At 39.4% G+C, this 26,344-nt stretch overlaps 4 protein-coding genes across 4 annotated transcripts; all 4 read right to left on the reverse strand.

Annotated features, from left to right (window-relative positions):
- Nucleotides 1–4,941: 4,941 nt before the first annotated feature.
- Nucleotides 4,942–5,868, reverse strand: LOC107292702 (olfactory receptor 4N5-like). The gene has a single exon (XM_015821809.1). It carries the CDS (start codon nucleotides 5,866–5,868, stop codon nucleotides 4,942–4,944), a length of 927 nt encoding a protein of 308 aa, XP_015677295.1.
- A 2,151-nt stretch (nucleotides 5,869–8,019) lies between these two features.
- Nucleotides 8,020–10,451, reverse strand: LOC107292703 (olfactory receptor 4N5-like). The gene is made up of 3 exons (XM_015821810.2): nucleotides 9,542–10,451; nucleotides 8,640–8,699; nucleotides 8,020–8,024 (listed from the first exon to the last, which is right to left on the reverse strand). The coding sequence occupies exons 1-3, from the start codon at nucleotides 10,449–10,451 to the stop codon at nucleotides 8,020–8,022; spliced, it is 975 nt and encodes a 324-aa protein (XP_015677296.2).
- Nucleotides 10,452–17,114: 6,663 nt separating this feature from the next.
- Nucleotides 17,115–18,044, reverse strand: LOC107292708 (olfactory receptor 4N5-like). The gene has a single exon (XM_015821816.1). It carries the CDS (start codon nucleotides 18,042–18,044, stop codon nucleotides 17,115–17,117), a length of 930 nt encoding a protein of 309 aa, XP_015677302.1.
- A 3,838-nt stretch (nucleotides 18,045–21,882) lies between these two features.
- LOC107292709 (olfactory receptor 4Q2-like) lies at nucleotides 21,883–25,788 on the reverse strand. Its single transcript, XM_015821817.2, has 2 exons — nucleotides 24,882–25,788; nucleotides 21,883–21,914 (listed from the first exon to the last, which is right to left on the reverse strand). Exons 1-2 carry the CDS (start codon nucleotides 25,786–25,788, stop codon nucleotides 21,883–21,885), a joined length of 939 nt encoding a protein of 312 aa, XP_015677303.2.
- Nucleotides 25,789–26,344: the final 556 nt, after the last annotated feature.

A 26,344-nucleotide genomic window follows, 5' to 3' on the forward strand; every position in this document is an offset into this window, starting at 1 on the left:
AAGCAAACTATAGGGACTTGTTCAGGCATTAAAACAGGAGTCAAAGCCTGACTTGAAGGCACCCACAAAAGTTAAAGATTGGAAGTTGAAGTGCAATGAACCTAGTGGGCACCAGGTTGGAGAAGTCTTGCATTGGAAATTAAATGGACAATGCATTTTTTAAAAAAAGGATCTGGGAACAGGCTGCAATAGATGCAAAGACAGTAGAGGCCAGGTAAATGGCTAAATGGACAGAAAGGTGTAAAAAATAGTAGAGAGGACCCTGCATTTGAACAAGGTTGTTAAGATTTAGCCTCTGATGTGGTTTAAAATTCACAGGTTCAGCTTTGGAACTCATAATCTTTGAACAAGGAAGGAAGGAAGGAAGGAAGGAAGGAAGGAAGGAAGGAAAGAAAGAAAGAAAGAAAAAGAAAGAAAGAAAGAAAGAAAGAAAGAAAGAAAGAAAGAAAATATATCCTTAGTAGCAACTCCAGAGAACCAATATGAAGACACCAGACTTATATTCTTCTCAGGGGATCTTATTAAAATGTTAGTACTGAATACCAAAGATGGTGCAGACAACCTCTGGGGTCAGAGGAGGAAAAAGAGAGACAGCAAACTTTGTTCCAGCTTAGAGACTGCTAACAATTTATGCACATGAAGATTCAGAAATAGGATGTTTGTGCACTTTTTATTCATGGCTAGGCATTGCTCATCAACTGCAATCCCTCTGTGCTGTAGACAAATTGAACTGGATGCAAGTCAGAGTCGGGAATTGGGGCATGAAAAAATGCTTTAGTTCATCCTAGGAGAAGACCTGATTTCGTGGGGGAGAGGGCAGGGATGGACATTGTGGGGGTGATGGTCATTGGGGATAGAATAGAATAACAGAGTTGGAAGGAAACTTGTAGGTCATCTAGTCCAGACATGTCAAACACAAGGCCCGGGGGCTGGATGCAGCCCGTGAAGTGGTTTCATGTGGCCCGCGAAGCCATCCTGGAAACAGTGAGGGAACGGCCCCCACTGACTTGGCCCTGGCCCAGGCCGATCGGGAGCCAATGTACAATTTTGTGGTGGCCATCTATGCTGAAACGCATTCAGTCTTAGCTCCATAAGACACCCCCCCCCCGCATGGCCTGAGAGGAACAGTGAGGCTCCTCCAGTGGACCATGCCTTGGCACTTGCCCTGGTCCCACCCCCTTCTGCCAGAGACCCTCAGATCTATCCCACTCCTGCCCAGGCCCCCACAGGCCCCCTTGACGTGAACGATGTAGAGCTGGCCATGCCCACCCAGTAGGCCACACCCACTCCATCCACGCCCACCCAGTAGGCCGCACCCACCCTGGCCACACCCACCCAGACCCCTGAGGGCAACCGCAATGCTGATGCGGCCCTCAATGAAATTGAGTTTGACACCCCTGATCTAGTCCAACCCCTCACCCAAGCAGGAGAAATCTCTTCTTAGCTTCATAACAGTTTTCATAACTGGAAAACATTTTCTCAGTAATTGAGAAAATTATCAGAGCTCTGATAAAGTCTGAAAATGTTGATCTAAATGACCCACCTAGAGCAGTGCCATACCTGGAATGTAGAGATGACAAATGCTTTCTTAATTGTTTGGTTTCCACTGTAGAGGTCCCTGCTTGTTTAATTGTGTCCACACAGATGCACATAAGCATAGAATTAGCAAACTGCAAAACTAGAGCTTCCCCAGAAAATAAAGGTCAGAACTCTGCAGTGCTCACAGACATAAGCAATTAAGCAACATCAGGCAAAATGCAGGAAACCTCCCCCCCCAATATCTATTAAAATGTTAATTTTAATAGTAATTTTAAAAGTAATGAATACACAATAATTCAGATAAAATGTACTTATATTTGGGAAAGACAGGACAGAAGAAAGGAAGGAAGAAAAGGGAAGGAAGGAAGGAAGGAAGGAAGGAAGGAAGGAAGGAAGGAAGGAAGGAAGGAAGGAAGGAAGGAAGGAAGGAAGGAAGGAATAGTCTGGAGAAAATGGAGTTTTCTATCAAAGGAGTTTAGGAAAGTGGATTGAACCAGCATGAATTCTATTCCATCCGTATACTAGTCTACTATTTCTTTTGCTTAAGCAAGCCAGAAGGAAAATGATAAGTGTGAAACAAAGGAAGGAGTGTGTGTGTCTCTGTGTGTGTGTTTATATATACAGTATATGTGTGTGTGTGTGTGTGTGTGTAGCTGAAAGTCTGAGATGGAGTTGCTATTTACCCTTCTGCCCTTCAAATGTTTGGAAGCTCTTGGGGCTTTTTATACTCCATCCTTAATATTGCCTGTGGTCCTAATAGAATGAGAATTGAAGATGTGTTTATTAAAAGAGAAAGCACGCAACACTTTCCATTTCTTACCCCTGGGCTGAATTAAAAAGTTAGCCCCACATTTTTTCCCCAGTGTATTGCTCCTTCAGAGGCATTAATCAAAAGTGTACGATAGGCAATCTGCTTTGTATTTGTCATCTCATTTTTCTTTTCCAAATTTGCAGCCCCAAATAGTCTGCACAAAGTACTCATTGAGAATTGCGTATTTGGCACTCTTAACATTTTCTTCCTCTTTGATTCCATCTTTTATGGATAAAAGTACTTCTCGACTTACAACCACAATTGGGACTGGACTCTGTTAAGTGAGCTGTGCCTGATTTCATGACCTCTTTTGCCATGATCATTAAGCCAATCATATGGCCGTTAAAATGAACCATATGTTAAGTGAATCCAGCTTTCCCCATTGACTTTGTTTGTTTGAAGTTGCAAATAGTGATCATATGTCACTGAGATACCCCAACCATTGTAAATATGGGCTAATTGCCAAGCGCTCAAATTTTGATCATGTGACCACCTTGTAACTTCAAACGTTCATTAAATGATGGTTGTAAGTTGAGGACTACCCATGGAAGACAAACCACCAATGGATAATATGTCTTCTAATACATCCCCTTTTGGAATTTTCTAAGTCAATGTTGGAAGTCACACACACCTTCCCCCAGAGAAGGAAATATTTTGGGGAATATTAAAAAGGCAGAATATTATATTTCCCCAAAGGATCTTAAAGGCAGAAAAGAAGGCCCAGTTTTCCTTAATAGCCCCAAACAGAAACTGAGCAGGCCAGCTTTGTAAAAATGCAGATTTGATCATCCCATTCAGAAAGACTCAGGCCCCATTCATCAGCAAATACTACCAGGCAGAAGCCCATTCAAGACAAAACATTTTGAAATCCCTTGCAGCAAAACTGATAGCTAACAATAGCAGAGTGATAGAATTAGAACCAGCAGCCCCTCACCTAAACATCCAACACAGGACATAGCCATGAGCCCTAACCCCAGAGAAGCAGGACATGACCTTTAGGACATAATAAGATTAACCCAGCACCATTAGAATACCAAAAGGGCACACTGAATCTCAGGTCAAAATTCATGCCACAGGAACAGGAACAACTCCAAACACAAAAGCCCAAGATGGTATAAAACCCACCACTCCCAGCTCCATGTGTTCAGCCACCCCAGAAGCACATGCTGTGTCACTGAAGTTTCTGGCAACTCAATAAAGAATCTTCCTTCCAAATAGCCTCCATTTTCTTTATTCCCAGCTTGGACTGGACCCTGATGGTTTTTCTTTCAACATCAGTGTCTCTCAATCTTGGCAACTTGAAGATGTCTGGACCTCAATTGAAGTTGAAGTTGAAGTTCAGACATCTTCAGGTTGTCAAGGATAAGAAACACTGTCCTGGGAGACATCTGATTGTGTGGTTGAAAGAAAGAGCAAGATTATGTCTTTATCAACTTTCTTTCCTATGGTATCTTCCCGATGCGGTAAAAGGACAGTTGTGAGACTTGTAGAAAATTTTGGGACCTTTTATCCTTTCCCTTGGGAAGCCTAAAGTGGCTTCATCTTTATCATCTTCACTGCTTTGACTGGTTTGATTGAAATATAATTTTAATTCTGCTTTGATTGTATTTTAATTTCATTGTGATAGTTAATGGAAGTTATTCTAAATGGCAATGGATGGTTGAGTGGAACAAAATATGGTGAGGTGGAAAAAGAAATATTCATCAGTTATGTGGTTATATGTGCAGTCAATAAATATTAACAATTAACTATAAACAATTAACCAGTGTAACAAATTGCCTTCAGAAGTTGTGGGTGCTCCATCACTGGAGGTTTTTAAGAAGAGACTGAACAGTCACTTGTCTGGAATGGTATAGGATCTCCTGAAGAATAATCCCATATTAAAATTGACATTGATCATTAGTCTTCATTGTGTAACAAAGTATGCCACGAAGCTAAATGCGTAAGCCAAATCCACTTTCTGCAACCAATTTGTATCATTCACATTTCTAATCTAGAAGGATATTCTGTACACATTTATACAGTTTTGTCTGAAAATGTATCCCTTGAATATTGGAAAACTATCTCATTTGTAATTACATCAGAATTGGTTTACAGAAATCTTTTTTGCAGGTATTATATTAGGTCAGTGGTTTTTGACCTGGGCAATTTCCCAATATGTGAACTTCAATTTCCATAATTGTCTTGTCAACGTGGTGATTGTTGAGAATGGTGACAACCAACGTTCTGGAAGTTGTCCAAGTTGGGAAATTATTACATTAGATTTATGGCAATCAATACATTATCCAGTCATCCAAAATTGGATTTCTCTTTGTTGATGACCCTCAAAACTATGCAGAGTACATGTTTACAAATGGCATTAAAATAATCTGGTACAAGCAACCAAGAATATCTAAAAAATAAATGAATGTTCCTATCACCAGATTTCATTATTAGATAAAGAAGGAAAGATTTGATTTTCATTTATTAAAAAAACAGAATTACACGCCAATGTTAGACATTGTATCAGATGTTGACAGTCACACAATAGAGACTGCTGTCTGGTTATGAAGTCCAGTACAAGGAAATTAAACAATAAAAATAAATTTCTTTTACTTCTCCCATTGAATGTTGCAGTTCTTCAACAGTCTCCACATGGCAATCTTGACTTCCTTATTCCTCAGTGTGTAAATCATAGGATTCATCAAAGGGAAAACCACAATGTGGAGAAAGCCCACCATTTTGTCAAAGGGAAAGTCATAGAAGGGGTGACAGTAGAGGTAAATGGCTGGACCAAACATGATGAAAACAATGATGATGTGAGTGATGCAAGTAGAAGATGCTTTGCTTTTCCCTTGGCTGGCACTTGTCCTCACTTTGATCAGCAGTGCCCCATAGGAAATGAGAAGGAGGATGAAGCATCCAGCAGTTGTAAGGCCACTGTTGATAAACATAACAAATTCTAGACTGTAGGTGTTGGTGCAAGCCAACCTGATTATTTGGGTGACATCACAGAAGTAGTTGTCCAGTTTATTGGGACCACAAAAAGGGAGTGGGCGGATGAGAATGACCTGGGTTATGGAATGCATGAATCCTCCAGCCCATGCAGTCACCACTAAAGCCCAGCAAGCTGGCTTGGTGATTATAGTTACATAATGCAATGGAAAATAGATAGCCACAAACCGATCAAATGCCATGGACATAAGGAGACTGACCTCAGCTCCACCTAGAAAGTGGATGAAAAAAATCTGTGTCAGGCAACCTTTGAATGAGATAGTTTGGCATCCAGAGAAGAGGTTGACTATCAACTTTGGAGGGGCGACACAGCTGTAGCAAATGTCCATCAAAGCCAGATTGGCCAAGAAGAAAAACATGGGAGCTCCTAATCGGGGGTCTTTCCAAATAGTCACAATGATGAGAATGTTTCCAGGAAGAATGATGAGGTAGAAGATCAAGAGGAGGACACAGAGCAAGACTTGCAGTTCCCTGGTCTCTGCTAACCCTTCAAGAACAAACTCAGTGTGGTTGCCTGAGTCCATCCTTTTTGTGTATTCCTGTAGGGGAATAGTGATGGGAATATTAAATGGGAGGAAATTTGTAACAGTCTTCTATACAAACATCTAGGCAAGAGAAAACAGTGTCACTCTTTACTGCTATTCAGTTTTTTTCTTGTACTTTGCAGCCCACATATGATTGTGCCACAAATCCTTTTTTTCTGTTTCTGTACATGGTCGTGTTTACAGCTTTTAAAGTAGTTGTTTGGAAGGCAAGTGTCCACTGATCTACCTAAGTTGTTTACTTTTTCCTCTGTCTGGTCCATCTGATGTTCCATATTCAGAATAATAGAGTTGGAAGGGACCTTGGAGGTCTTCTAATCCAACCAAATGCCACAAAGAAGAGGGAGTCAAGCTATTTTCCAAAGCGCCTGAAGGCAGGACAAGAAGCAACAGGTGGAAACTAACCAAAGAGAGAAGCAACCTAGAACTAAGGAGAAACTTCCTGACAGTTAGAACAATTAATCAGTGGAACAACCTGCCTCCAGAAGTGGTGAATGCACCAACACTGGAAGTTTTTAAGAAGAAACTGGGCAGCCATTTGTCCGAAATGGTATAGGGTTTCCTGCCTGAGCAGGGGGTTGGACAAGATGACCTCCAAGGTCCCTTCCAACTTTATCATTATTATTATTATTAACCCTAGTCCAGGCAGGAAACCCTATACCATTTCAGACAAATGGTTATCTAACCTCTTCTTAAAAATGTTCACTGTTGGAGCATTCACAACTTCAGGAGGCAAGCCGTTCCACAGATTAATTGTTCTAATTCCCTGGAGGTGAGGTCCAATTCATTTCAAACCCAGTATATTGTAACCAGCACCGTTCTGAATAGGACAGGTAAAGATACAATATTTATTGTTAAAATGATCAAAGTCTTTGAACATTCTCCTTGTTCAAATCCCCAGTTGAGAAGGCTTTGTTTTTGTCTACAATAAAGAATTTTACTCTGCAAATTAGAAGTTAAAACTGAACTTACAAGTTGTTGAAGAGGCACTTAATTTCAAACACATCTTTTTGGGGTCTGCTTATAGGAGTTATCTGGAAGGAAAGATCTTTCAAACTCACTGTGCCCTATCGGCCTTCTCAGTTTTATCTAAAATATATTCATTCCTTCATTGAATAGATGTATTCTCAAGTCACCTCTACCCATAAAAAGGTATCCTACTCATAACGTGAATTAGAGCAATCTTTGAAATGTAAATTAAAATATCAAGCAATGGGAGGGCACAAGGAAATAGAAAATAGAATAATGTTAGTAAATAAAATTACTTAGTTCCAAGCACTAAGGGTGGTCTGCATATAGGATTTATCTGGAAGGAGAGATCTTTCAACATTCTTGTGCCCTATGGACATTCTCTGTTATATTTAAAAATGTATTGATTTATTAAGTCGTTATGCCATCCATCTCCCCTACAAGGTGACTTTGTTCCTTCAATGTATATATGTGTTGCCTGCTTTTCAAGTCATCTCTACTCATACAAACTACCCTATTCATAAAGTGAATTAGAGCAATCCTTGAAATGCCAGTTAAAATATACAGCAACAGGAAGGCACATGGAAATAGAAAATGGAATAATGTCAGTAGATAGAACTGTTGTTAAAAATAGTAACACGTCAAGCCTTACCTTAAGCTCTTCTCAGATGTTGCTCCTGACCTTATTTTCACTTTGCTTGTTTCCTACAATGCAATCTCTAGTAGGAATTATATTATGGTTGTTGGCTGATCATCTCTGTTAAATTGGTGGTTGACTAGCTACCCCAAATCATCTCTCAGTAATCATCAGTCGGACCAAGCGCAGAAAATTTCCCCTTCATAGTTGGGAGTCTCTTTCCTTGCTTCCTCCTTCCCTCCTTCCCTCCCTCCCAGTCTTAGAATGAGGTTTGCAGTGGAACTAGAGAAAAAGAACTGAGATGCAAACATGGGTGATTTTTATTTTATTTTAGAGTTAGCTGGGACTAAGTATACATTCTTGGATGGAGGAAAAGTTCAGATATTGTTCTTAACTGCCTGCTTTAGCTGTCCCTGTTTTCTCCCATCAAATGGATCTATTTCCATAAAGTAAATATTCTGAACTTAGAACCATTTTTTTTGTTCAACATCAGGATAGCAGGAACATCAGAAACATAAAAGTATCTATCAATCTATTCAAAAGGAAATACAAAAAATGTATATTAGTAAGCCTATTTAACAAATATCTAAGGATTGGGTTGTTTTTGTTTTTTTCTTCTGAATTTGGAGATCAAAAATTGTTAGTCCAGTATTAAGCAGGCCCAGGATCTATGAGATGTTTTCTCTTTATTGCATTTCAGTCTCATAAAAAACTATGTCCTCTTAAGTCCCCCATTGACAAGGTTGAAAAGAGTGAATGTTCCTAGGTGAACTTCAATACACAATTGGGAAGAGCTTCAATAAACCAATGCATTCTTCTTTGATAGCAGAAAGTAAAGTAAGAAAAGAAAAGACACCATTGGGCCACTACTGAGCAGTATTTACAGAAAGTGAATTCATCCCCTGAATCTCTTGCATAAGTCCTATGTCAGCCTCTCGGTCTCATTTCTTCCAAGGTCTAGTTGCCATTGTGAGTGAGATGGACAGTTGGATGCCTTGGAGAAAATGAGGGAAGGGGAGGATGGGTAAGATGGCCACATACCCAATCTACGTATCAAGTAAGTATTGATCTCCACAAGTATAATACGTCTCCTTTGAGCAAGCTAGAAGATTGTGGGTGTCCCTGGATAAACCGGGCCCTTGTGTACGATTCCTTCCGCTGGTCTCCAAGGACCTTATTAAAAAGTCCACTCTAGACAAACATTTTTGAAAGCAATTCTGCATTAAGTTTATTCTTTGACAGGATTTTCCCAAGCAAACCTACTCTGTAGGTGTCTTAAATCACAGAGCCCATCTATTCAGGTAATGGTGGGATGATGGGAATTATCATCCAATCAATCAAGAGGGTGCTGGCTTCAGAAAGTCTATTTCCATCAATAGCCCTGCTCCTCAAAGCAGTCCCCAGGAACATGTCTCATATTTATTTATTTATTTAATTTATATACCACCTGTCTCACTATCCAGAGTGATATTGCTGCTGCAAAAGGTGATGATGTCATCATGTTGTCTTCTAATGATGTGCCTGGTTTTATATGATTCAGACTGTCCCACTACACATGGTTAGTTTATTTTTTTTTCTGTTTTGTTATATAGTACCATCCCAGGAAACTAGAATTAATTAGCAAAAATGCAACACTGAGCCTATTGTGGAATCATTCAATAAAAGTTTATACATATTAGCAGTAATATATCATTTCTACACAGTTCCACGTCTAATTTAATCTTACCATTTTCAGACTCATAATTCCTCTATCAAGCTTAAATCTTTCTGTCAACTGAGAATAAGGAAACATATAAAGCCTTTCAACTCCATTTTTTTTTCTTTTTTTCAACTTAAAATCTTCTTGGGAAAAAATTAACAAACCAATCTTGTTATGGTTGACTCACAGAGTCATCCTTCCATCCTTCCGAGGTGGATAAAGTGAGGACCCAGATTGTTGGGGGAAATATACTGATTCTGTAAACTGCTTAGAGAGGGCTGTAAAGCACTGTGAAGTGTATATAAGTCTAAATGCCATTGCTATTGCTATTTATCTGCTAGTTTTAATATTCATGAGTAGTCTCCGCATGGCAGTTTGGATCTCCTTGTTCCTCAAGGTATAGATCACAGGGTTCATTAAGGGGAAGACCATAGCATGGAAAAAGGCCACCACTTTGTCCAGTGGGTAATCTCGGAAAGGGTGGCAGTAGATGTAGATGGCTGGACCAAACATGATGAAGATGATAATGATGTGAGTGATGCAGATAGAAGAGGCTTTGTTTTTTCCTATACTGGAGCCCATCCTCACTTTCATCAGCAGTGCCACATAGGATATAAGAAGGAGAATGAAACATACAATGCTTGGTATACCACTGCTAAAAAACATGACAAATTCTAGAGTGTAGATGTTGGCACAAGCTAATCTGATAATCTGGGTGATATCACAAAAGAAGTTATCCAACTCATTGGGACCACAAAATGGAAGTAAAATGATGAGAATAACCTGGATGATGGAATGTATCAATCCTCCAAGCCATGAAATTACTACCATAGCCCAACAAATGACCCTAGTTACCACCATGGTATAATGCAATGGGTGGCAGATGGCTACATACCTGTCAATAGCCATGGCAAAGAGGAGAAACATCTCAGCTCCTCCTAGAAAATGAATGAAAAATATCTGAGTGATACAGCCTAAATAGGAGATTGTCATGCAACCAAAAAAGATGTTGAGGAGCAGCTTTGGATGGGTGACACAGCTGTAAAAGATATCAATCAAGGCCAGGTTGGCCAAGAAGAAAAACATGGGAGATTCCAGAGAGGGATTCTGCAGAATTGTCACAACAATGAGGATATTCCCAGGAAGAATGGTGATACAAAAGAGCAGCAAAAGAACACAAAATAATAGCCGAAATTCCCAGATTTGTGATAATCCCTGGAGGACAAATTCAGTCACTGGTGAATAAGTTTCATTTTCCATCTTTATACCTGTAAAGGAATATAAATTATAGGGAATCAGTGTTAATTTTTTTCCATTTAACCTTTATGCAATTCCAAATATATCACAGCAATGGATCTAGTAGTCCTGGGGACAGTAGGTTTTTAATCCCAGTTGGATCTCAGAGCCTGTCTGGACCATCTGTTTTCCTAGGAACCATTCATTAATATTTCCTTAGGAGGAAATCTAATCTGAAATAGTTATTAGCAGGCTGTATCCTTCCAGATATTCTGGATTTCAGAGTCTAAGATAACCAACCAGAAAGGCTAAATCCTGCCTTACAAGACAATTAGATTTCTATTTTCACTCTTATTGACCATATGGATTGTTGTTCCCACCTTTATTGTGCTATCCTGTTATTGCCATCTGTCAAATGTCAGGGAAATCAGGAGATTCAGGCAGTTCAAATAAGTATAAAGATTTATTGAAAGCTTAAGCTCTCTTCAAGAATCTGAGCTACTAATGGTCAAGGAAAATTAGCGCGAGTTAAGAAAGACATTCAAGGTGAGCTGGACTAAGATCTCTTGTGGGTGTGCAGGAACTCATGACTGATGATGCATTTGACACCTCCCTCCAATTTAGCCTGATCAGCTCCTACCTTTTTTAGTCGCATTGTTGGATAGCAAAGGTGGCTAACAATCAAGTACTGAGATGCATAACACCAGGTGTGTCACTAGAAGGCAAAATCATAAACCTGTGTCTCACTTACTTTGGCCACGTCGTGCAGGGGAATTCACTGGAGAAAGCTATTAAGTTTGGAAGAGTTAATGGTAAAGGGAAACCAGGCCATCAAAAAACTTTGTGGCTGGACACTATCAAAGCTAACGCTATCAAAGCTAACAAGCTATCAGAGCATAGAATAACTCAAAGAAATAATGCAAGATCAGACGATGTGGAGAATCCCATAGAATCACCAAGAGTCAGACATGACTGAATAGATAACATCACCATCATTAGATGGGTAGACACTTCACGGTCAATTTTAAGTGAACATGATCCTTTAACATTTTCTAGCACTTCTCGCTGTCCAGGAAAATGTTTATCTTAAGCTTCCCTAAATCAGGTACCCTCCATAACTGACAAACTACAACCCCTAACCTGGAATTTTGATTCAACATATTTGTAGGATCTAAGATTGGGGACAGCTGCATTAGGCAGTTTTAATGTGGAACATGATATAGTATACAAATGGATTCAATAACTCAATAAAGTTATACATTTACTCCCTGTGAAGCATCTTTCAAGGTCTATTTCATTAGAGAGTATCCCATTGACCAAAATGGGTCTGACTGATAATCAGAAGAGAAGATGACTTAAAATGTGCCCTACAGTTGCCCTCCTCCCCCACCAAAACAAAGTCAGGATTTCTCTGTTTCTACACGAGGCAGTAACATCAAGAGAGAGAGAATTTTGAAAATAGACAAAATCCAGTAGTAACCAATGTAGCAATCTTTCATCACAGAAAGCTGCTACCATCACTCTGTTTTAAGATCAGCAGCTCATTATTCATTATGATTTCAACTGAGACAAAATGTCACTTGTACCATAGATAGAGTCTTTGACTAGATATGACATGATGTGAGGGTCTGAGTGGTTGTGGCATGAGAGTCTGAATGGATGTGACATGAAGTGAGGGTCTCTCAACTGGCTGCAAAGGAACTATGTTGAAAGGACTTAGCACTCAGCTGCTGAGAAAGTATAACAGATTCTGAATTCTCAGCCTACCTGTATAACTCAAAATAATAGAGTTGGAAAGGACCTTGAAGACCTTCAAGTCCACTGCCCTGCTCAAGCAGGAGACCCTATACCATTTCAGACAAATGACTGTCCAACTTCTTCTTAAAAACCTCCAGTGCTGGAGCACCCACAACTCCTGAAGGCAAGCTATGCCATTGATTAATTGTTCTAACTGTCAGGAAATTTCTCCTTAGTTCTACAGCAGGTTTACCTCTCCTTGATTATTTTCCATCCGTTGCTTCCTGACCTGCCTTCAGGTGCTTTGGAGAATAGCTTGACCCCCCTCTTCTTTGTGGCAGCCCCTGATATATTGGAACACTGCTATCATATCTCTCCTAGTCCTTCTTTTCATTGAACAAGACATACCCAATTCTTGCAACCATTCTTCAAATGTTTTATCCTCCAGTCCCCTAATCATCTTTGTTGCTTTTCTCTGCATTCTTTCTAGAATTCTTAACATCTTTTTTATATCATGGCAACCAAAACTGGATGCAATATTCTAATGTGATCTTACCAAGGCATTATAAGGTGGCATTAACACTATGTGACCCCTCACCTTTTTTCTAGCAGCTGCAAGGGTAATACATAATATCCCCTTCTTCCACTCCCCCCAAGTTCTCAGTGAGGTATGTTGAGAGAGGGACAGAGAGCAAGTGATGTGAAGTCACTCAGCAATCTTCCATGGCAAAACCTGGATCTCCACAATCCTAGTCCCACAGCCTATCTACTACTACACCATAGAGAGGATCTGAGAGTTGTTAAGGGCTCAGAAAAAAAGTGATCTAGTAGCAACCCAAAGATAAGAGGTGAAAAAAAATCCTTTTGTTTGAGAAAAAAAAACCCTGATCTGTTCTGTCAAGTGAGTCCTTGTTTTCTCCTCTGAACAGCAATTAGAAAATGTGGTTTGTATGGATGAATCTGGAGGAAGCATGCAAGAACTGAAAATAAAAGATATGGAATGGAGTTGATGGCTAGAAATAAATTAAGAACTTACCATTTGTTGTCCTCTCTTAAAATTGCTGGTAGACTCTTTGGTTGACCAAGATGTTCCCAGTTCCTTAATTAGGAAACTTCGGAATGAGGTTTATTCCAGTCAGTCACTATACTGTAATGAGATGTAGTGCTTTGCTTTAATTTCCAAGACCATTATTGTATTAAAAAAGCAGCACAAACTTGTGTTTTCTGTTCCACTAGTTTTGATTTAAGTGTTAATACACTTCTAGTTTATGTATGTTCATCTGGATACTACGTTCATGACTGTCTTTATACTGTCAAATAATAAAACTATCTGATGCAATGGCAGTTATGGGTGGACATTAACATTTTAAGGAATCCCAGTTAAAACATCAGTTCCCCTAAAATACTAAAGACTTGTTAGCACTTCTGCCTCATTTAAATGTGGAGGAGAAATCTGTTATCTTCATATCTGTGAAGCCACCAGGAGGTAAAAGAGACTCGAAGGAGATCTTACCTACTTTCTACAAATATGAGCTTCTTGATCCAGATTCAATAACAGATCGGCATCCCATATAGATCTGTTAGCACGGGACCTTGCAAATTAAGGTGCCTGAGCCAGTAACATCGTCACTGCATTCTGACCCAGTTGATACCTTTTGGATTATTTTTTTTTTAAAAAAATCAACTTTTCATAGAGTGAATTAGTGAATCAATCCATCAGTCCTGGTGGCTGAACTCAGGAAAAAACAAACAAACCCACATCTAAAGTCGGTGGTTTTCGTAACTTCCAGCCCAGGTGTCTCCATTTTATGAGGAAGCAGTCTCTGACGCTGGAGCTAAAAACATATGGACTCTGGGCTACCACTGTATCTGGCTGTTCATGGAGACTCTCACCTCAGTGCCTTCTTACCTGGAATCAGTCTTTGAAGCTGAACTTGCTGGCAGGGAGGATCTTAGTCTAGAGGTAATCCGTGAAAGCCTTTCTGAAGGTGGAATTGTGCAACATATTGGATCAGAGGTTGGACAATAAGTTGCAAACCGTATAGTTCAACTTCTAATTTTCTCTGATTTATATTTCCAAAAGATATTGCAATAATAGAAGAGTGTTAGTTTGCTCTCTCTTGCTATTAAATTTGCAATCTTGGCAATCTTGAACACTTGACCATCAATGAAGAATAATGGCAAGATGTGATTCTTCTCACTTTTGCTCTCCTTCTCTGTCAAGGCTTGAAATGAGATTTGCAAAGGAACTGGATTAAACAGACTGAGGTGCAAAAATAGCATTTGGAGAGGGGGATCCTTGAGGATGGAGTTAGTGGGGAATGAGAGAACATTTTCAGAAATGAGAGAAATTAAAAAATCCTTCTAATTTATCAGTGCCCTTTTTCTTCCACTAGTTGCATATATTTCACTAAAACACATACACTGAACCCAAATCAATTTCATGCTTCCACCCTGTAAAAATATTCATGAGCCCCATCTATCGAGTTATATGAGGACTGGCAAAAATGAAGTAAATCTATTTTAGAAAAAAAAATCAGAATATTGGTGGGATTTCACATCACGCAGAATAGCTATAAGTTGTTCTCTCTCCTTTGCATATCTGTCTCACAAAATATACATGCTAAGTAGAAAACAGCACATATTTCTTTGTAAAATTCAAATAAGTTAGAAGTAGTGCTGATGATTATGTAGATATTGCTGGGATGGGACCAGGGGAAAATTAAAAACAAAACTTAAATTTAAGCATAGTTTTTGAACCATAATGAAAGAGTTTTTAGAAGAATTGAACACAGCCCTTCAAACTTTTACTCTGGCCTTCCATTAGCCTCTAATTCACTCTTCTTCCCAGGCCTACTAAGAAAGTTATGTGATGGGAAAGGGGGAATTACAGAGAAGGGAAGGAAAGGGAAGGGTGAGTAGCTACGTTCTTCATTCCTTGCATTTAAGTCCTAACACTCATGCATTTCTACAAATGTGTGTCATCAGACAGCCAAAAGATTCTGGATTTCCCTGGACAAACTGATCCCTAGTGTAAGATTCCTTCAACTTCTCTCCAGGGTCCTTATTTAAAAAAAAAATGAATTCCAAGAAAATAGTTTTGAAAACTTGTTCTCCATTAAATTTATTCACTAGATCTGATTTTTCCCCAAGCTGGTACCTTTCAAAGTGTTAATTAAAGTCCTCATCTTTTTGTGCAGCGTACAGGGGTGATGGGAATGATAGTCCAATCAATCAAGAAGATGCTTGCTTCAACAAGCATGATGATAATGATGCATGTTTGCAGAAATTGAATATCAAGATGTGATTGGAGCGTGATGGCTCGGTGATATAAGATGCTGAGCTTGTCAGCTGGAAAGTTGACAGTCCGGGTTTGAGACCTAAACACCATGCAACGGGAGGAGCTCCTGCAACTTGCTTCAGCTCATGCCCACCTAGCACTTCAAAATGCAAATGCGAGTAGATAAATAGGTACCACTTCAGCGGGAAGGTAACAGTGTTCCGTGTGTGTTTGGCATATAGCCAGGTTGACCATGGAAATATCTTTGGACAATAATGGCTCCCTTGGCTAAGAAATGGAGATGAGAATTAGCCCCTAAAGTCAGACATGACTAGACAGGGGAACCCTTTACTTTACCTTTATCAAGATATGGCAATCCAGTTATTTGCCATCCTCTTTTTCTCAATGCGTGTGTGGATTTCACTCCTAACATAACCTAATATAACAACCTAATCCTGATTTGTTCAAATTTCTATCTAAAGGGTTGGACTGCCTGACTGTCTGATTTCAAGGCAGATTTTCAAATATGATATTACTTTAAAAGCTTATTATTCCCGTATGAATACTTCTTATCAAAGAACTACTTATGAACTCACATCAAAGATAACTAGGCAGAGGTCATTGCTCTCATAGGTTCTAGGGATATTCTGCAGGGTTGTTATATTGAAAGATTGATTGCATGTAATCGTTGAACTGTGATAAAGGTAGATCTTGATTTATGACCACAACTGAGCCTGAACATTTGGTCATAAGTCATTTTAGTTGTTAAGAAGGTCACTACATGACCTGACTTGATTTTATGACTTTTTTTTTTTACAAAAGTTATTAAACTAGTCAGCGTAGTTGTTAAGTGAGTCACATGGTTATTAAGCGAATCCAGCATACCTAATAGGCATTTTGCCCTTTTCTGCTGGAAAACAGCAAAAAACCTCACAAATCAGGGTCAGGTGACCACAACTGGTCACCAGTGCAACTGGTCACCAATGCAAGCTGGTTGTTAGGGGCCTGAAATGTAATCACATGATTGCGGGGTCTGTGTGCAACAGTTGTAGCTTCAAGGAGAATTCATAAGTAACTTTTTATGAGTCAATTGTTACTTTAAATGGTTGTTGTGCAACCACTTATTAAGCAAGGACTACCTGTGTGTATTTCTTTTATGTTCTCTTGCCCTGCTGCTCCAAGCGAGGACTACCTGTGTGTATTTCTTTTATGTTCTCTTGCCCTGCTGAGGAATTCTTATTGGCATCATTATCAATAATGGAGAATATTTGTAGCTCAGGATTGAAATGAAAGGTCATTGGTGCTCTCTGAGCTTGGATGTTTTCTTGCAGACGTTTCATTACCCAACTAGGCAACATCATCAGGACTAATTTACAGCCATTTCTTTTTTCCCAAAGAGGAACTTCTAGAACCAAAACGTTTTGTGAGATTTGGTTTGTCCAATTCTGGCTAAATAAATAGACCCGAAGCAGGTTTCCTCTGTTCTGATTGGTAGAAGAATTGTTGATGGGCTTTTTTAAAACAACAAAACAGATTCTGCTGTTCAAGGGCAAAATCCAAAACCATAATTAATAACCAAAAATACAACACTGAATAATATTTCCCTTTGAAAGATCTCAAAATGTATTAATGCATTAATGAAATACATGAAATGCATGAAATGCATTCATTTAATAAATAAAACTAATATTGTTGATCAGTCTCCACATGGCAGCTTGGATCTCCTTGTTCTTCAAGGTGTAGATAACAGGGTTCATCAAAGGGAAGACCACAGTGTGAAAAAAGGCTACCACTTTGTCAAAAGAGTATTCTCGGAAAGGGTGGCAGTAGATGTAGATGGCTGGACCGAACATAATGATGATGACGATGACGTGAGTGAGGCAGGTAGAAAAGACTTTGCTTTTCCTTGGACCAGAGTCCATTCTTACTTTCAACAACAGGGCCCCATAGGACATGAGGAGGAAGAGGCAGCATGCAACGCTCATTAGGCCACTGCTAGCAAACATGAGGAATTCTAGAGTGTAGGTATTGGTGCAAGCCAATCGGATGATCTGGGTGACATCACAAAAGACGTTATTCAACTCATTGGGGCCACAGAATGGAAGTTGAATTATGAGAATAACCTGGATGATGGAATGTATGAAACCTCCAAGCCATGAAGCTACTACCATAGCCCAGCAAGCAACTCTGGTTACCACTGTGGCATAGTGCAATGGATGGCAGATGGCTACATACCGGTCAACTGCCATGGCAATGAGGAGAAACATCTCAGCTCCTCCCAGAAAATGAATGAAAAATATCTGATTGATACAGCCTAAGTAAGAGATTGTTCTGCAATCAAAAATGATGTTCAGGAGAAGCTTTGGATGGGTGACAAAGCTATAGATGATGTCCAGAAAGGCCAGGTTAGCCAAAAAGAAAAACATGGGGGATTTCAAAGAGGGATTCTTTAGAATTGTCACAATTATAAGAATATTCGCAGGGAGGAGCATGATATAGAAGAGCAGCAGCACCACACCAAAGAATAGCTGTATCTCCCAGGTTGATGTTAATCCCTGGAGGACAAATTCAGTTACTGCTGAATGAGTTCCATTTTCCATCTGTAGAAGAAGAATAGATGATCTCAGTGCTCATCCTTTCCATTAACATTCAAATCACTTCAAATATAATACAGCAGTATCTACCTGCTTTCTGGAGATAGTAGTTTTTTTTAAAAAAAATCTCAGGTGGATATTTAAAGATGGGTTTAAAATGATGGCACCTGCCTATTTACCGATTGTATGGCTCCTTTCAAGAACTTGCTTCAATCTTCGTATCATTTGAAATAATTCTTCAAGCAGTCAGGTCTACATGCCAGCATGTTTGAAGAGATTCTTCTCAATGAAAGCATCTCACAGGAGATTTTTTTCTTCAGAAAGGGAATGGAATATTTCTTGTCAAGGAAGGTTCTTATGGAAAAAGAAATAACTTGAATTTCTGTTTGTGTTTCTCTTTTTCTGTGATCTACTAAACTTTTTTCTTTCTGACTCTTAGTCTGACGTCCCTCAGTTTCATTTTTATGACTATCATAACCACGCCTCATTCTTCTAGTTCTATACTAGGAATCATAACATGGTGAATAGGAATTACATCAAGAAATCCTTTTTTTTTCTATACAGGAAGGAAAGAAACAGCCTTCCTGGAGAAAAAATGTTCTCCTCATCCCATTCAGTTGTCAAAGTCTTAGAAACTGGAAGACTTAACCACTTCCAGATCCTAGCACTTGATCGCACAGTCTCTGGTTGATTAAGTGCCATCAGCTCAGTGCTGATTCTTAGAGACCAGATAGATAGATTCTTTCCAGACTGATCTGTCCTCAGCCAGGGTTTTTAGATGTGTCGAAAGTGGATTCATTGCTTCAGTGAGGGAGGGAGTGGGAAAAATAGCAAGTTATCCATAAGCTGCTTTAAGGATAAGATTATTCCTATACCACAGATGGAAACATCTACTGATGGTCCTGAATTATTTTTGACTGTTTGCATATGTGGGTGTCTATCTTTGTGTGCCAGTGGGAAAAAAAATTAAAAAGGCAACAAGAACACTTGCTTTCCACACCCTGCTTAACTAATTTTGATAACTCACTATTCTATTTAAGTGAACTTGTTTCTGTGCTACTTCTCTTTTGTATGATCTGACATTGTTTGTGATAAATACTGTCAAATAATAAAACAATGGAACTTAGCAAATAAATGTTCTAAAATACTAAAGACCACACAAACCATATGAAGAACAATTGCAGGAATTGGGTATGTCTAGTTTAATGAAAAGAAGGACTAGGGGTGACATGAAAGCAGTGTTCCTTTATCTAAGGGGCTGCCATAAAGTAGAGAGGGTCAACCTATTCTCCAAAGGACCTGAAGGCAGACAAGAAGCAATGGACGGAAAATAACCAAGGATAGAAGCAACCTAGAACTAAGGAGAAATTTCCTGACAGTTAGAACAATTAATCAGTGGAATGACTTACTTCCAAAAGTTGTGGGTGCTGCAACACCTGAGGCTTTTAAGAAGAGATTAGACAACCATTTGTCTAAGGGTTTCCTGTCTGAGCAGGGGGTTGGACTAGAAGACCTTCAAGGTCCCTTCCAACTCTTCTCTTCTTTTCTTATTCTTATTCTTATTCTTATTTATTCCTATTCCTATTCCTATTTCTATTCTGTTTAGCTCAAAGTTACCAAAGAAACCAAAGGAACATGTCCATGAAGTGACCAGGAATGAAGCCCGCTAAAAAGAGACATTACTTACCCAACAGCCCAACTTTACTTACCTTTCTATGAATATAAGCTTCTTGATCCTGATAGATTGGTAGTTAGTTCAAATTGCTGGGCAAGTCCATTGTAGATTAAGGCCTTTGAGTCAGTAATATGATCATTACTCACTCAGTCTCACCCCAGTTGTATCTTAAGAATCATTCCAAAGAGCAGGTCCACATTATATACTCTGGAGTAACTCAATTTTGAGACTATCAGTCCACCAATCACAATGGCTGATCATGAGAGGAGAGCCACATCATCTAGAATTGACAGTTTTTGTCTTTTACATCCCAAGAAACTCTCATGCATGACACTTCCATCTTAAGGGGTTTTGGTCTCAGCTTCTAGGTCAGCATCCAGCTCAAGATTGCATGAGACACCAATCAAGCCCACTAGGCACAAGCTGAAATAAACAGTTTCTTTCCTAAGTGATTTATATAAGAATTCCTCGTGGTCTCTGATACTGGAGATAATGACACAAAGATTTTTTTAGAAGCAGCATGCTAGCTTCGAGCTGGTGGAGGTAATCAACATTCTGCAGATATTCAAGATCTTCAGCTATTTGCTGAAGAATTACTCTTTCTGAGAGTTAATTATTTCAGTACAGCGCAAACAATCCTGCCTATGGAATTGCACAATAGAAAGATGAAGAAAACATGGCTGTATTAATTCTGGAACTGAATATTAGGGTTATAAACAAGGGCAGTTGCACTAAGTGCAGAATTGAACTAGTGGATTGTTCACAATGCAGGAGAATCTCTCAGTTACCATAAGTGGGAACTGATGACAAAACGTGACCTTGTTTGCAATGGTAGTTTGTAATTTTAGATAAAATTAGTTGGGAACAAGGATGCATTTTTGGAAAGGGGAGAGCACAGAGCTATCACTGAGTGCTCTGTTTAGCAGTCCATACTTTCTCCCACTATGTTAGTACACACTTAGTAAAATAAATATGCTGAGTTCTGAATTTAAAGCCAATGTCATGCCCTTCTTCATGTGTCTGTAGAAGATGGAGAATCTTCTTGAAGAACAGGTCACATTTCTGGTCCTTTTATCAGAAAAGTTTATCTGAGATAGAAATTATCAAATGTTTACTTGTAATATACAGGTCAGCTAAAGGTAGTCAAATGATGGAAACTGCTGTGATGGAAACTGGGAAAATAAAGAAAGCGAAACAAATTATTTTAAGGACTGAGCTGGGTGTATCATTGGAAGATTTTTAGAAGACCCGAATTCAGCCCTTGAAGCTCAGTCAATCTCTTGCTCCAACTTCTTCCTCATACTTATAAGGAGGATTTGAGAGGGGAGCAACCAAATTAGGTAGGCAGAAAGGAAAAGGTGGATAATGTGTTCCTTTCCTGCATCTGCCTTAAGATCTGACAGTCATTAATTTCTAGGGATATATTATTTCTGCCACAAGAGAGCCAAAAAGTTTGTGTATTTCTCTGTACAAGGTGGACCCTAGAGCACAATTCCTTCCTATAATCTCCAAGGTCTTTATTATAAAGCTAGTATTAGACAAACTTTTTTTAAAAAAAAATCAGTTCCACGTTTTCTCAACTTACATCTATGTGTTTAGTGACCATTTGAAGTTGCTTACAACTTACATACAACTGTTGCAGCATCCCCATGGTCTGAAAAAAGTGATTGTTATCCACACTTATGAGCATTGCAGCATCCCCATGGTCACACGATCAAAATTCGGACGCTTGGCAACTGGCTCATGTTTATGACGGTTGCAGTGTCCCCAAGTCCTATGATCAACTTTGGCGACCTTTTGATAAGCAAAAGTCAATGGGGAAGCCAGATTCATTTTATAACCATGTTACTAACTTAACAACTGTAGTGATTCACTTAACAACTCTGGCAAGGAAGGTCATAAAACGAGGCAAAACCCACTTAACAATTGTCTCCCTCAGCAACAGAAATTTTGGTTTCAGTTGTGGATGTACAGTAAGTTGAGGACTACCTGTATATATTTTAAAACTGTTTTAAAAAAAACTAATAGTGGCCATATTATTTGTGACCATCAGCATATTCTGCAGGAGAGTTTTTTAAAAAGTAGCATCAAGGTATAAGACCCGCGGTGGTGCAGTGGTTAGAATGAAGTATTGCAGGCTAATTCTGCCAACTGCTGGGAGTTTGATCCTCACCAGCTCAAGGTTGACTCAGCCTCCCATCCTTCCAAGTTCAGTAAAATAAGGACCCAGATTGTTGGGGGCAATATGCTGACTCTGTAAATCACTTAGAGAGAGCTGTAAAGCAGTATATAGGTAGTGCTATTGCTATAACTTCTCCTTTTCTAGGACAAGAAGCAACGGGTGGTTTGATTAGTTCCTCTCTTCGTTAGATCTTGATTCCTCTTTGAAGGACTGTCACTCTTGTTAATTGGTCACCTTGTTGAACGGAGGTCTTCGCCACTTACGAGGTTGTGACCTTCAAAAATTCTTCTCTGACCTGTCGGTAAACAGGCTTTACCATATCCCAAAGGACGGACTCGTCCGGGTTGGACTAGATGACCTTCGAGGTCCCTTCCAACTTTACTATTATTATTATTATTAATTATTATTATTATTATTATTATTATTATTATTATTATTATTATTATTATTATTATTATTATTATTATTATTATTATTATTATTATTATTATTATTATTATTATATCTTGACTATCAGCAGATGACCCTCTAAACTTTCTCCAACTTCCCATCTTCCATGTTTGTTGGACTTCATCTCTTGGAGTTCTCTCCAAACAGAACTTGCCCTTACAATTTAATTTTGACATCTCCCAAATCAATATTTTTTTCCTGCCAAGAGCAAGTTTAATGTAGTAATTAAGGCATCAGGCAAGAAACTGGGAGATCATGAGATCTAGTTCCACCTTAGGCATAAAGCCAGATGGGTGATCTTGGGCCAATCACTTTCTCTCAGCCCTAGGGAGAAGGCAATGGCAAACCACATCTGAAAAACCTTGTCAAGGAAACTCCAGGGACTTGTCCAGGCAATCTCTGAGAATTGAACCCAACGGAACAAAGGTGGCGGGAAAGCTAGGAAGAAAAGCTGTCTTAGTTCAACTTTTGGATTCAGATTCCCCTAATTTGGGGACTCTACTTGTTCACATTAAGCCAAAATCATGTCACTAAACTATTGTTAATGAGTTATCCTTGGCGCTTTCTGAGCTTGGTTGTTTTCTTGCAGATGTTTCTTTACCCAAACTAGGTAACATCGTCATTGCTAGTAGGAAGTGGGGTTTGCTCTCAGTTTATATTCTTTTTTTTTTTAATAAATTTTTTATTAATTTTTCAATTAAAAACAAAAACATAAATCTTTTATCACCATAACAATCAAAAAGAATAACACTAATCAATACATTCACGGACGTGTCCGGTGTCCCCCCCCCTGCACCGCCCTCTTCCACTTACCACTCCTTCCTCCTCCCAAACTACCACCACTCCTCCTTCCTCCCTCTTTCCTACCTCCCTTCCTCACTCAACCATCCCGTCTTGTGCAGTTGGGGCTCCACCGGACACCTCCTTAAAAAATCATACATATATGTACATATAAATCTATAATACAAACCTATCCCTTACCCCCTCCCCCCCCAGGACTTCCCAAAGCTAATCTAGGAAATAAACACACAATAATCAAATTCTATCCCCAACACAGTTTATATTCTAATGACTTGCCCTGTCAGTGTTAATGAGACTGTTTGCTTGTTTGTTTAAAAGCTGTAAGACTGACTGGAGAATTATTGTACGTACTAATCTTTTCAATGATATGTATTTCTCTGGACACGATCCTATGCTGCCTCTATGAAACTACTCTTTCATTTTCCTTTCCTTTCTGAAATGTTTAAACACAAGTTCATCCTTTTGTCTTCTGCAGCAGCTCTCTACCCTATTGTTTGGAGTCAATTCCTCCAGGGTGTACTATTACAATAAATACTGTAGTGAGCTTTGGTTATTGGTTTGGGGTTCTGAGTTTGATTCCCCAGATTTAATTCTTATCCACCCCATCCCAAAGAAATTGTTAGTTTAATTTGTGAGGGGGGGGGTTTTGCACAAATTTAGAGGAACACAAGAACGTTTGAAGTGAAGGTATTAGAAATGGCTGGTCTCTATTCATGTCAGTATTATTGCTAAGATCCAATCAGATTTTCTGATTTGCTCCAGTAACCGGTAGGGCTCTTCGCCAAGGGAATCAGAAAAGTTAACATGGCGGGCATGACTGTACAGTCAAAGTCCTGCCCTCTTTTAAATGTATATGGAATAGATATAATGAAAGGGGTGCAGCTTTAATTATATGACTGCACCCGCCACCTTGATTTTTTTACCTCTCCCCATGGTAACAGTTAATTGAATTCATTTATTAATGAAATCAAATTAGGAATGGATGTTTCTGGCTAATTGATATCGTCTACATATAGCAGAAGTTGACACTGTGTGCTGCCCTCTCTTTTATACTTGCTTAATTTTTTATTGATAAAAAGCCAACCGTTTCAAAGTCTTCTTTCATGGTGTAAATTGTACAGTGCAGTAATAATATATTATTATGATTAGTATGATGATCCTGTTAAGTTTATATTAAGCAGAGACAAAAGAACTATAGCGCCCAGGAGATAAATGAATGCATAAAATACGTTAAAAGATTATTTTTAACAAATTGAAATGGAAAAAAGAAAGAAAAGAGAAGGGGAAAAAAAGATTTGATCTCATTTGTAACCTAAAATAAAGTTCATATTTTATTATTGTTATTATTATGGTCAACTACAAGTTGTCTTTGAGTTATGACCATAACTGACCCAAAATTTCCATTGCTAAGCAAGACAGTTGTTAAGTAATTTTGCCCCATTTTACAATCTTTCTTGCCATTGTTGTTAAGTGAAGTAACATTCTTGTTATGTGAATCCGGTTTCCCCATTGTTTTTGCTTGTCAGAAGGTCACAGAAGGTCACACATGTGCCTCCAGGAAACTGCAACAATCATAAATATGAGCCAGCTGCCAAGCATCTGCATTTTGATCCATAGGACCACGGGGTGCTGCAATAGTCATCAGTGAGAAAAATGTACAAATTAATGTAAAGTCAGGAAAGAGAAAGAATTTTTCCCACCTATTTCCCATCCCTGTTAACAATCATTTCCTTGCTTCTCAGTTTGCTCATGGCCATCTTCACATCTTTGTTTCTCAAAGTGTAGATCAAGGGATTCAACATAGGAGTAATAATATTATAAAGGAGGGAGACCAGTTTGTCCACTGAGAAAGTGGAGAAAGGACGAGCGTAGATGAAGATGCAAGGTCCAAAGAACAAGGTCACCACGGTTAGGTGGGAAGCGCAGACACTGAGAGCTTTGCGGCGCCCATCAGGAGAACGTATCTTCACCAGGATGGTGGTGTAGGAGGTCAACAAGATGATAAAGCAGCCAGTGGAGATAAGGCCACTGTTGGAGACCATGAGGAGCTCGATGACATATGTGTTGGTGCAAGCCAGTTTAATGACCGGTGGCACATCACAGAAGAAGTTGTCCACACAGTTAGGCCCACAGAAGGGCAACCTCATGGTGAGGATGGTCTGGACTGTAGAATGAATTAAACCACCCATCCAGGAGGCTGCTACAAGCCAACTACAGAGCTGCCTATTCATGATACTAGGATAATGCAAAGGCTTGCAAATGGCCACATACCTGTCATAGGCCATGACGGTGAGGAGAAACATCTCCGCAGCACCTACAAAGTGGAGAAAAAAGAGCTGGGCCATGCAGGCATCAAAGGAGATGCTTCTCTTCTCTACCAAAAAGTCCATCAGCATTTTAGGAGCTGTGACAGTGGAGTAGCAAAGATCCAGGAAGGACAGATTCCCTAGCAGGAAGTACATGGGGGTGCGTAATTGGGGAGCAGACCCCACTGTTAGTATTATGAGGGTGTTTCCCACGACGGTGGCTGCATAGACTAGGAGAAAGACCACAAAAAGAGCAACTTGGGATTGCCATGTGGGAGAAATGGCTGCCAACAGGAATTCGTTGATTCTTGTGCCATTCTTTTTCTGGAAATCCATCTTATCTGCAGCTAGAGGTTGAGTGATGATGGAAGAGTACAGATTAGTTCTCTGAGACAGCAGGATTCTTTCTTCAGATATGATTTGCTTCCAAGGGAAAGGAAAGCCAGAACAAGAAATTAATATTATTTATTTATTTATTTATTTATTTATTGAATTTATATCCCGCCCTTCTCCTTGCGGACTCAGGGCGGCTGACAATCAGTTAAAAAATACACCAATAACAATTACAAAATTAAAATTAGTTAAAAAGAAATATTTAAATGCTGTCTAATTAAAATATGATTAAAAACCCCTCTAAAAATTGCCCTAGGCCAGTCCCGCTTGTTGGAATAGCCATGTCTTGAGGGCGCGGCAGAAGGAAGGGAGATCAGGGATCACCCTGATCTCTGGGGGCAGCTCATTCCAGAGGGTGGGAGCTCCCACAGAGAAGGCCCTCCCCCTTGGGGTCGCCAGCCGGCACTGTCTGGCCGACAGCACCCTGAGGAGACCCACCCTGTGGGAGCGTACTGGCCGATGGGAGGTAATCTGTGGCAGAAGGCGGTCTCGAAGGTAT

Source organism: Protobothrops mucrosquamatus, unplaced genomic scaffold (genome assembly GCF_001527695.2).
Source record: "Protobothrops mucrosquamatus isolate PMUCROS unplaced genomic scaffold, P.Mucros_1.0 scaffold1403, whole genome shotgun sequence".
NCBI classification, from domain to species: domain Eukaryota; kingdom Metazoa; phylum Chordata; class Lepidosauria; order Squamata; family Viperidae; genus Protobothrops; species Protobothrops mucrosquamatus.

Bases quoted from the DNA above. Each gene is read 5' to 3' on its own strand.
- LOC107292702 (XM_015821809.1), bottom strand. From the start codon at position 5,868: ATGGACTCAGGCAACCACACTGAGTTTGTTCTTGAAGGGTTAGCAGAG.
- LOC107292703 (XM_015821810.2), bottom strand. From the start codon at position 10,451: ATGGAAAATGAAACTTATTCACCAGTGACTGAATTTGTCCTCCAGGGA. The intron at 8,700-9,541 runs ATATTAAAACTA...AGAATTGCTTTC, and splicing joins CATGCGGAGACTACTCATGA to AAAAATGTTTGTCTAGAGTG.
- LOC107292708 (XM_015821816.1), bottom strand. From the start codon at position 18,044: ATGGAAAATGGAACTCATTCAGCAGTAACTGAATTTGTCCTCCAGGGA.
- LOC107292709 (XM_015821817.2), bottom strand. From the start codon at position 25,788: ATGGATTTCCAGAAAAAGAATGGCACAAGAATCAACGAATTCCTGTTG. The intron at 21,915-24,881 runs GCAAGGAAATGA...TGAACTTGGAAG, and splicing joins GGCCATGAGCAAACTGAGAA to GATGGGAGGCTGAGTCAACC.